The 12,208-nt window shown below is 43.3% G+C and overlaps 1 protein-coding gene across 2 annotated transcripts in view; it reads left to right on the forward strand.

The window, feature by feature from the left end:
* The first annotated feature begins 586 nt into the window (after positions 1–586).
* Positions 587–12,208, forward strand: part of wdr11 (WD repeat domain 11) — a 126,063-nt gene continuing 114,441 nt past the window's right edge. For both annotated transcript variants that reach the window (XM_070876672.1, XM_070876673.1), the window contains exon 1: positions 587–792. In XM_070876672.1, the coding sequence (XP_070732773.1) occupies positions 683–792 (110 nt within the window). In that variant the 5' untranslated portion in view covers positions 587–682. The remainder of the gene's footprint in view (positions 793–12,208) is intronic.

Consider the following 12,208-nt stretch of genomic DNA (forward strand, 5'->3'; position numbering starts at 1 on the left):
ACCAGGGGAAACATCCTTTCTGCATCTACCCTGTCAAGCCATTGGATATATTCAGTTCATTGGATATTTTCAAGAGGGAGTTAGATGTGGCCCTTACGGCTAAAGGGATCAAGGGGTATGGAGAGAAAGCAGGAAAGGGGTACTGAGGGAATGATCAACCATGATCTTATTGAATGGTGGTGCAGGCTCGAAGAACCGAATGGCCTACTCCTGCACCTATTTTCTATGTTTCTAAGCCGTGGAAGAATGTTGTACGTTTCAATGAGATGAACCTCTCAATTCTTCTAAACGCTAGAGAATATAGGGTTTGAATATACTCAATCTTTCCTCATAGGACAATCACACAGAACGTGATGCAAATAGTCTAATGCCAACGCTTAACAATAAAAGGTCAACTTTAAATGAAGTTTGCAAGCTTTGCACTGCAGGAGCAGGAGAGCCATTGAGCTGATTGTCTTCGGTGAGAACAGCGCCCGTTCTCCCCTGCTGGCCAGGGCTGGGATCGCCGGGCGCTCGGAGCCGGGCTCGGAGGAGGAAGGCGGACCCGATAGGAGCAGGGGAATGTTCTGGGTCCCGCTCACTTCCTGTTTACATGGCAATGGCAGCCCGGAAGTTGGGGTGGCTGTGAGGGAACAGGCGACTTGTTGCCTGGCGGGGATCTTTGCTTGAAGCGACGGTTCGGATGGCAACAGAAAACACAAATAAGAGGATGCAGTTTATCGTGAATATCAAACTCTCCGCCAGGACCTTAACGGGAACCTTGAACGGTCAGAACCGAGGGGCGGTGGACTGGTGAGTGAGGCTGCTTGCTGGGCCTTGCACTTTGACTGACCCGTGTCTCAGGCTCAGCTCCCCGGGCCCGCAGCACACTGAACACAAGCTGCGCACAAAATGCAGCTTCACTCCTTCTGAGGCGGTTCCCGAGTTGCCAGGTCAACAGCTTGTCATTTAAGAGTGTGTGTTGTAAAGCGAGTGGCCGTTTGTCATTTCTTCTTGTTGTTGTAAAGCGAATGTTAAACCTGAAGCTCGAATAATCAAAGTTCAGTTCGGCGGCCAGGACTAGTAATGAATGGCAAGTTTCCATATTCCAGTAACTTCCTTTAAATTCATTCCTAGATCAAGTGGCGGTGAACTGCTCCTGCCTAAACGGTGTTGAAATAGCTGCTGTAAACGCAATTCTGTAAAGAATTTCACATGCCTTTTATAAAACATAAAATCGCAGTGCATCCTTATGTGCAGTTTAGAAATTTTATTTTGGCAAATCAGGTACAAAAATGTGCCTCTAGCTTTTTGTTAAACTTGAATATACAGGCATAATTCAACTGTCAAAACTTATTAGCTTTATCACGGTTACATAAGAAAACACATCTGTTTTAGGATATTCTTAGGTATGCAGCCTGGGGAAATTAATGGCATGTGCTCTTAACTTCTGTGCAAATCTCCATCTTTAGTTTTTTTTCTCAAAATATCTAAATCCACTATTAAACTAATTTTATATCCCTGGCTATTATCATATCACTTTGATCTGTGAAAAACCACACAAAACCATTGATAAATGATGGAATGACAGGTGTACTGCAGATATTGGCTACTCTTTATTGATTGCTAAGAAAACTATAGTTTTGAGCAGATAATACACTGATTAGGCCTCAGCTAGAGTATTGTGTTCAGTTCTGGGCACCACACTTCAGGAAGGATGCCAAGGCCTTTGGGAAGGTGCAGAAGAGATTTACTAAAATGGTACCAGGAATGAGGGACTTTAGTTATGTGGAGAAGCTGAGGTTGCTTTCCTTAGAGCAGAGACGGTTAAGAGGAGATTTGATCGAGGTGTTCAACATTATGAATGGTTTTGATAGAGTAACTAAGGAGAAATTGTTTCCAGTGGCAGAAGGGTCAGCGATCAGAGGACACAGATTTAAGGTGACAAGCAAAAGAACAAAAGGCGACATGAGGATTGTTAAAAACGCAGTGAGTTGTTGTGATCTCGAATGCATTGCCTGAAAGGGTGGTGGAAGCAGATTCACTAATAACTTTGAAGAGAAAAAGAAATGACAAGGCTGTGGGAACAGAGCCAGGGAGTGGGATTATTACACACATCCAGGTAATATCAAAGAAATCAGTGGTCCAATACTAACCCTCGGGGAACACCACTCCATACTTCCCTCCAGTCTGAAAAACAACTGTTCACTCCTCTCTGCTTTCTGTCCCTCAGCCAATTTGGTATCCATGCTACCACTGTCCCTTTAATTCCATGGGCTTTAATTTTGCCTACAAGTCTCTTATGTGGCACTTTGTCAAACGCCTTTTTGAAAGTCCATATACACAACATGAACCACACTACCCTCATGAACCCTTTCCTGGTTATTTACCTCATTGGTGTTTGTGGGACCTTGCTGTGTGCAATTGGCTGCTGTGTTTCCCTATATTATAACAGTGACACCACTTCAAAATGGATTTCATTGGCTGTGAAGTGCTTTGATCATCCTGGGTATGTGAAACATCAACAACTTGCATTCATATAGCACCATTTTATAAATGTAGAAAAACACTCCAAGGTGCTTCAGAGGTGTATTCAGTTTAAAAATAAAAAAATCTGGAATAAAGAGCTGCTATTAGTATAAGTGACCATTAAAATGTTGGATTGTCATTAAAAACCCAACTCGTTGACTAATGTCCTTTTTAGGGAAGGAAACCTGCCATCCTTACCTTGTCTGGCCTATACATGACTGAGTACAAAAGACAAGGCTGAAGGGTTTGCAACCATCTTCAGCCAGAAGTGCCAAGTAGATAATCTTTCCCAGCTTCCTCCTGACGTCCCCACCATCACAGATACCTGTCCTCAGCTAATTCAATTAATTCCACAGATGAGTGCACTGGACATAGCAAAAGCTACAGGCCCTGACAATATCCCAACTGTAGTGCTGAAGACTTGTGCTCCGAACTAGCTGCGCCTCTCGCCAAGCTGTTCCAGTACAGCCATAACACTAACATCAATCTGACAATGTGGAAAACTGCCCAGGTATGTTCCTGTTCACAAAAAGCAGGACAAATCCAACCTGGCCAATTACAGTTCTATCAGCTTACTCTCAATTATCAGCAAAGTGATGGAAGGATCATTAATGGTGCTATTAAGCAGCACTTCCTCACCAATAACCGATGCTCAGTTTTGAATCCGCCAGGATCACTCGGCTCCAAACCGGATTGCATCCTTGGTCCAAACATGAGCATGAGCTGAATTCCAGCAGTGAAGTGAGCGTGAGATCAAGGCAGCATGAGTATGTCATCAAAGAGCCTAAGTAAAACTGAAGACAATGGGAATCGAGGGGAAAACTCTAGAGTGACTGAAGTGATACCTGACACAAAGGAAGATGGTTGGAGACCAGTCATTTCAGCAAGTGTTTCTCAGGGCAGCATCCTTGGCCCAACTCTCTAGCTGCTTCATCAACGACCTTCCCTCCATCCTATCAGAATTGGGCTGTTGTCTAATGATTGCACAGTGTTTAGCTCCATTCGCAACTCCTCAAAAACTGAAGTGGTCCATACCTGCATGCAGCGAGGCTTAGACAACATCCAAGCTTGGGCTGATAAGTGGCAAATAACATTTGTACCACGCAAGTGCCAGGCAATTACTATCTTCAACAAGAGAGAGCCTAAATTGTGAGGAGGATGCAAAGAGGCTGCAAAGGGATAATATAGACAGGCTAAGTGAGTGGGCAAGAACATGGCAGATGGAAGATAATGTGGAGATGTGAAGTTATCCACTTTGGTAGGAAAAATAGAAAAGCAGAGTACAGACACAGTGTCAAAAATCCAGAGTTCCGAAATTCGGAATGTTCCAGACACCGGGCCGGTCTGTGGCAGGATCGTCCTGAATCTGGAAAATGTTCCGAAATCCGGACTGCGCCCACTTCGGGATCTACCTCGGCCGCCTCGAGACCTCGCCGGACACCTCCTTGTAACGGTAACTTTTTCATTTTGTATTCTGCCACATTTTTCATGGTTTTTTATCGCAGTGGTAATTTCCTCTGCCACTTCTTCATCGACACATATCTCTAACTCACGAGCTACCGCAGCCATGTCCTCAATGCTGACCAGGTCAGTAACATCTTCCATAGTGTTCCGGATGCTCAACTGGATCTGTTCAACAAACCCTGATGCATTCATATTTTTATTTTTAATCACGTGATTCCATACCAGTTTCATCAGTGGTAGGCATTTCCGGTTTTGGGACATCGGAAAGATGTTCCGAAGTCCGGAAATACCCAGAATCCGGAGCGGCCTCGGTCCTGAGGCTTCCGGATTTTTGACGCTGAACTTGTATTTTTAAATGGTGAGAGATTGGGAAATGTTGGTATTCAAAGGAACCAGTGTGCCCTTGTACAAATCACTGAAAGTTAATGGGCCCAAGTTTCCACATGATTTGCGCCTGATTTATAGGAGCAACTGGTGGAGAACGGACTATCTTAGAAATCGCAATTCTCCACATTTTTTTTTCTGCAGTTCTAGTCAGGTAGAACAGTTCTACTTTGGAACAGAATTTTTTCTTCAAAAGGGGGCGTGTCCGGCCACTGACGCCTGATTTTAAAGTTTCCACAGTGAAAACGTACTCCAAACTAAAGTAGAATGGAGCAAGTAAAGATTTTTGTAGAACTGAAAAAACCTGTTCTACACATTAAAAAAATCAAGCGCAGGTTACAAATTAGGTGTCCAGAACAAGGTGGGGGGGGGAGGGAACTCATTAAATTCTACAATAAATCCTTATTTATACTTCTACAAATATTATACAAATAAATCCAAACTGAATAAACATTTATAAGCAAAGAAAAGATTAAATAAACCATCTTCCTACCTGTGTGAAAGTGCTTCAGGCACGGAGAATTCTGCAGTCAGCCTGAGGCGCCCGTTCTTCCCGCGGGGGAGGGGAGAGGAGGCGCCCGTTCTTCCCGCGGGGGCGGGGGCAGGAGACAGTGAGAAGGCTGCAAGTGCTAATGAGCTTTTATTAAAAAAAATTTCAAAAATTAAACAGCTACAAAGAACTACAAAAATGGCCGAGTGCCAATGTTTTTTTTCACACTGAGCATGCGCGAACGCTCCAACGCGCACGCGCAGCGTTGCCGGCAGGAAAAAAAACGAATTTAAATAGTACCCGCCCCCTCCCACTTACAAAATCGGCGCGAGTGTAGGCTCCGCCCCCCCTGGGCGCCGCGCCAGGCAGACAAGGAGCTGCAGAACGCTCCAGAATCGCGATTTTTTTTTAGGCGCGAAAAACGGGCGCCCAGCTCGGAGGGGCGCCCGTTTTTTATCGTGTGGAAACTTGGGCTCTATATGTGGTACAGCAAGCAATTAGGAAAGCTAATGGTATGTTAGCCTTTATTATAAAATCCTGGAACTCCCTACCTAACAGCATTGTGTAAGTGCATGGACTGCAGTGCTTCAAGAAGAGGGCCCACCAGCATCTTCTCGAGGGCATCTAGGAATGGGCAATAAATGCTGGCCTTGCCACTGATGCCCATTTCCCGAAAATGGAAAAAAAAAATCAGGCAAGAATTGGTACCGAGCCTTCAAAGGAGACATTGGGAGGGGCCATTAAAAGCTTGGTCAAAGAGGTGGGTTTACATAGGGGCTTAAAGGAAGAGAAGGCGGTGAGGCAGATGGATTTCGGAAGGCAATTTCAGAGTTTGAGGCCTCGTCACCAATGGTCAAGGAGTCAGGGATGCACAAGAAGCCGGAGTTTGAGGAACAGAGAATTGGCAGCCTTTTTTGCAATCCACACGATTTTCTTTTCCGTTGAAGACATGGAAAAGAAAATTGGGTGGTGTGCTATCACCTATTTTGCACTACTGCGCAAGACTTTATTCATAACCTGGTTATTTTCTTTCCCCTGTCACCAATACTCATTGCTTATGCACAATATGAAAACGAATGACTTTGAAAATGAATGCTGTTGGTAATGTTTCTTTTGAAGAGAAATTGTTGTCATTCATACCCTTTTAAAAATGGAATGGTAATAAAATATTAATAACCATTTGCTTCTGTGTGTTTTGTGTTAATTGGTGATTGCAGATGGCTTTGGGTAATAAGTTGGATGAGTTTTTGAACCTAATGAATGCGAGGTGAATGATTTGTTACAATGTTAATTCAGTTCCATTACAGTGAAGCTTAATTCTTCTAGTAATTGATTTTTGGTTATGCTATCAAAGGAATGTAGAAAGTGGTGATCAATCATTTCCTCCACAAGAAAGGAGTTCTTTTAGATGAATGTTTATACTTATCATGACTGGGATTATAATGCTGGGAAATTAGAACATCGAGCACTTTGTCAGTTACAGCATGGCTTAGATGTTAAGAAACTATCATCTGCTCTGCTCCAAGAATGTGCCTTGACTCAACTTTAGAAATGCGTTCCTTACAAAACCAGTATGGTACTCCTTCCGTTCCCATACAATCTTGCCTCTGAGATGCCAAATTTGGGGCAATTTTGCCTGGTGCTTGCATACCCTCTAGGGATCAGAAAAAAGACACATCATTGGAAAGCACAATATATTTTTAATATCGAAGACTTCTTTTCTGGAAGCAGTACAGTATGGCTAAACAAAGAGGATGCACATTGAAGATGAGTTTGCTCAGTGTTTTAAACTTTTTCTGCATAATATAGATGAGCAGCTGCATCATGTTGAGTCCTTAGTTCCTTTTTCGAGCAGAATGGATTGACGTTTAGTGCACCGCTGTGTTGAAAAGGCATTTTACACTGTCTAGATGCTGTTTCGATTAACACAGCATTGTTCTCTCAATGAGCTTTAGGGTCTATGAAATGAATCATCATCATCATAGGCAGTCCCTCAAAATCGAGGAAGACGTTTCCACTCTAAAAGTGAGTTGTCAGGTGGCTGTACAGTCCAATACGGGAATTACAGTCTCTAACAGATGGGGCAGACAGTGGATGAAGGAAAGGGTGAGTGGGGAGTCTGGTTTGCTGCACACTCCTTTCACTATGCGCTTGATTTCTGCATGCTCTCGGCGATGAGACTCTCGGTGCTCAGCGCCCTCCTGGGTGCTCTTCCTTCACTTTGGGCGGTCTTGTGCCAGGGATTGTCAGGTTCCAGCATCGAAGCACTGACCACACTCGACCAGCTCCGTTGGCAGGGGCACATCGTCCGCATGCCTAACAGGAGATTCCCTAAGCAAGCGCTCTACTCTGAACTCTGACACGGCAAGCGAGCCCCAGGTGGGCAGAGGAAATGTTTCAAGGACACCCTCAAAGCCTCCTTGATAAAGTGCAACATCCTTGAAATGAACAAACGGTTGTTGTGAATGCAGCATTTAGATTATATTTGCTGCTGATGGAAAATGTATTGCTTTTGACTTTTAATATAAAAAAGGATCTTAAACTACCTTTTGTTAAACATCGTGGGATAAAATGTTGCCTTCACACTTGATAACTATTTAAATTCAGGACAGATGGGGGAAGACAGAAATGTTATCATTTTGAAAGCTGTAGATTCTGAAGTGAAATGAGCTTGGCTGGTAACTATGCAGGTCCCAACCCAGAAGTGAGGCCGCATTATAAAACTGCTAACTCATTTGGAGTTAATTGTTACTGCAAAGGGGACTATAAGGTTGATGAATGTAGAAATGGATATATTGCAGCGATTTGATTTGGACTGCTGTTCAGGCAGTTTGGCTGGTGCAGAGGGGGCTTAAGAATGTTTATATCATTCCATAGTATGTGCAGTACTTTACTTGCCTAGAGAATATTGGACGCTGTCACCAGTTATAAAGAGTAGAAAACTTTTTATTTGGACCTTTCTTACTTTCAACACAACGCCCACAAAACAACAGCAACTTGCATTTATATAATGCCTTTAATGTCGTGAAATCTCCAAAGGCGCTTCACAGGAGCGTTCTGAAACAAAACTTGACACCGAACCACAAGAACTAGTAGGGCAGTTGACCAAAATCTGGGTCAAAGAGATAGCTTTTAAAGAGCGTCTTAAAGGAGGATAGAGAGGCGGAGAGGTTTAGGGAAGGAATTCCAGAGCTCAGAGCCTTGGCAGCTGAAGACACGGCCACCAATGGTGGAGCGATGACAGTATTCGCAAAACTGATGAAGAGTTAAAACTGCTGTCCAGGTTTTGTAGTCTTTATAAGCGGGGACATTTATGTTTTGAAAATTGCCATTGATCAGTACAGTCATTTTGCTGTTATTTTTACAATTAATTTTAAATAGTGTGATTTATGTATCACAAAACGCAGAAACTCAGACTCAAAATGTAGCATGTTATAATTACTGTTGGAGAAACGAGGCCCAAGCTTTACATCAGAGAATCCAAAAATGGCTCTGTCAGCTGTGGCTCAGTTGGTAACATTCTCACCTCTGAATCGGAAGGTTGTGGGTTCAAGTCCCACTCTAGAGACTTGATCACAAAAATCTAGGCTGCCACTCCAATGCAGTACTGAGGGAGTGCTGCAGTCGGAGATGCCGTCTTTCGGATGAAACGTTAAATCACTATCTGCCCTCAGTATTTCGAAGGTGAGCAGGGGAGTTATCCCTAGTGTACTGGCTGATATTTATCCCTCAATCAACATCACACAAAAAATCAGATTATTTAGTCATGATCGCATTGCTGTTTGTGGGAACTTGCTGTGTGCAAATTGGCTGCTGTGTATCATACATTGCAACAGTGACTACACTAACAAAATAAAGTACTTAATTGGCTTAAAGCAGGTCTTTTTATTTCATTTGTATTGTATTGGTTTAATGATTGGCACAAAAGTTGTTGGACCACTCACCATCTCAGTGCTTTAACAAAGTTTTTTTTCCCCACAGTCACTTATAGAGAAGTGTGTGTTCCCACTGCTCTCCGAGGGCTCAATTTTGGCCAAGAATTGCTCCGTTTTTTTTGGAGTAGGCTGTTTTTTCTGGCGTAACTTAAAAATACCCAGTTTCCCCAATCAATTTGCACCAGTGTAACTCACTTAGTTACGTTTTTTTTAGATTAGTTTTTTTTCTCAAGTTGCCTAAATGGGCCAGTTCTGCCCATTTAGGCAACTTTGGCCAGCTAATAGTTACTCCATGACTACTTAAGCCAGCATATGTGGCCACTTGAGAAAACCCTTGCGGAAAGTTAAAGAAATCGGCGCAGATAAGTACATCGGAGGCCATTCGGCCTGGGATAGGAGCGGGGTGAGGACCTGGACCTAAACCAACCAAGCCTTATCCATAGCAATGTTTGCAAACAAAAACTACTAACAATTCTATAAGAAATAAAAAAATTAAAGTCCTACCTTCATCTTCAAACTGCAATTCACCTTTCTGCACTCAGCTGGGGAAGGCAGCGGGCCAGTGTGGGAGGCCACTCGGCCTGGGCTAGGGGTGGGACAATGCACCCGGAGGCCACTCGGCCTGGGCTGGGGCGGGACAATGCACCTGGAGGCCACTCGGCCTGGGTTAGGGGCGGGACAATGCACCCGGAGGCCACTCGGCCTGGGTTAGGGGCGGGACAATGCACCCGGAGGGCACTCGGCCTGGGTTAGGGGCGGGACAATGCACCCGGAGGCCACTCGGCCTGGGCTAGGGGCGGGACAATGCACCCGGAGGCCACTCGGCCTGGGCTAGGGGCGGGACAATGCACCTGGAGGTCACTCGGCCTGGGCTAGGGGCGTGACAATGCACCTGGAGGCCACTCGGCCTGGGCTAGGGGTGGGAACGAGTGAACTGGCCGGCATCGGGATTCAACAGAGAGGCTGCAAGCAAATTAACGGGGGCGTGGGGGGAGGAGAGGAGGGAGAGGGAGGGAGGGAGCTGGCAAGCATCGGGGGCCACAGAGAGAGAGAGGTTACAATTCTAGATAACAGCAGTAAACACATTTGAATAAATCAACAGGGAACATTGATTCAGTAAAAGTAGAAGTAGCTTTTCATTTCCGTTACAGAGCTATATCCGAACGCGAGCAAATGAGTTCCCTCCCCGCCTCCCCGTAAATATTGGGGCCTTTATCTCACAATCACTGTATTTCAGACACTTCTCGTTTTGCAAGGTGTACTTTATGAAAAGTGCATATTGACCAGAATTCTGAATTATTCATTCTTTGAGAAATGAGTGAAAACAGAAAGTCTAGTGTCTTCTGTTGGATGAATTACTTGTAAGAAGTAACCCCTGAATGAATTGATGAATAACAAGAAAGCAAGATAGTCTACCTCAGAAATTCGGTCGCGAAGACGCAAACAACTCTTTAATGGCCGATTGCCAACTCGCAGCGCTACTGCGCATGCGCGAACATCACCATTCTCCACTGCGCATGTGCAGACATCCCGGTACATTTTCCAGCGCAGAACGCAGACTCCACCTCCCGAGTCGACTGGCCATGCTGCACGACTGCAGTGAAGAGGCCAGACAGCAGCCAAAGTTCCAACATTTTTTTTTACCGGCGCATCGCCGAACGTACATAAGCGCCGCAACTCCGGTAACTGCGCTGAAAAACGGGCTTGGACAAAATCGAGCCCCGAGACCCTGTTTGTAATGGAGAAACTTAATCCTGTTCCCTGGGGTGTGCCCTCTTTCTCTTCCCCCCCCCCCTCACCCCCCTCCAATCCCCATTTGTTGGATCGTAACAGACTGAAGACACAAACCCAGTATGTTCCTCATAACTTTCTTACTTGGAGAGCCAGAGAAAACTGAAGTTAGAAATTAAACAATATATTTTTTAAATTACAAAAATGGATACTAGACAGCAACTCATCAGTGGGCCACTGTAGAAAACATTTTTAATTTTGCTATTCTTTGTGGGCGATGTTTGTTATCTAACATTATACATTCTATTAATTTTTTATGTATTCAGTTGCTTTGAGGTTTCAAACTCAGCATTGATGTTTATTAATCAAAATGATCAAGGCATGTTATATTAATTAGATTTGCCACCATGCTACCTGAGCTCATATTGGGAGGACGTAATGAACCACAGCCAGAAGATCAATATGTTTATTATGGAGAGAGTGATATTTACCTGTTTGATATGTGATGTTAACCCTGAATCTGATCCAGGATGTAGAGCAGTCGCAGTTACATATGATTATTGGATTTAAAAATCAACACTAATTTATGCCTTCAAAGCTTGCTTCTGCTTTAATTGGAATGGCAGTTTGCCTTAAATTCCCAGAAGTCATCAGAGTATATAGTTGTATTTTTCAGTAGCAGCCTTTTGCATTATGGGGAATGAAATTGGAACTCGGTTGGTTTTGAAAAGATTGTTCGTGCCAGAAATGACCCTAAGCTCATTTTAGAGACGGCAGTTTTATGATTTTCTAGCTAATATTCATTATATCTTTCTAAAATCAGATGCTTAACTCGATTTGTAACATTCAGAGCAACCCGATTTAAACTTTGGAGGGCAGATCTGACTGTGCCTCTTGCATTAAAAAAAGATTTTTTTTGTTTATTATCCAAATTTCGGCCAGATTATAGGTCTCGTGAATCATAAAATTACCCATCCTGCAAATCAACACAAACATGATTCAAGGGATGGGGGCCATTTTGACTACAGTACTTGGATGTTGTGCTATTGATGACGAGTGTGAAAAATCTGAACCATTCTTGCATTCTAGTCATTTGCTGTGCCTTAGAACAAGGTTAGGACACCTCCACTTTTCCCCAAGGACCCTTGTTCAAAATAAAAATCAATGTGCCAAAATGTACTATAAATACCTAAAAAGAGACCGTATGACTTGAATATTTCTACTGTTGAATAATTGAATAATTTTCAGGCGTTTTGAAAGGTAATGCATTAGTAAATAACCTGCTAAATAATTAAGCACAGAACAGAATTGACTAGATTAAAATTATGGCTTATTGTAGCACAGAGTAGGGTAACTGATTAGCGAGAGGACAGATGCATAAACATTAAATCTAAAGCACAAAAATCATTGTGTGTGTTGAATTGAGAGAAAACTATTATTGATGTCAATGTTACTGTATCTTTAATATATATGTTGTGCCCTAGAATGTGATGCATGTATTTCTCTCTGATTAAAAAATATACGGTTCAAAACATTGAGTTAATGGCTGCCTTGAGTTTAATGTTGCAGATTATTACTGTTGGGATTGTTGACCTTGGCTTTTAATAAGGCTGATAATTTACATTGAAAATGATACAGCAATTTAGTCTTCCTTGTAAATGAAATGTGAAAAGTTAATGATCAAGAATTAATTTCA

This window comes from Pristiophorus japonicus, chromosome 3, assembly GCF_044704955.1.
Source record: "Pristiophorus japonicus isolate sPriJap1 chromosome 3, sPriJap1.hap1, whole genome shotgun sequence".
In the NCBI taxonomy this organism is placed as follows: domain Eukaryota; kingdom Metazoa; phylum Chordata; class Chondrichthyes; family Pristiophoridae; genus Pristiophorus; species Pristiophorus japonicus.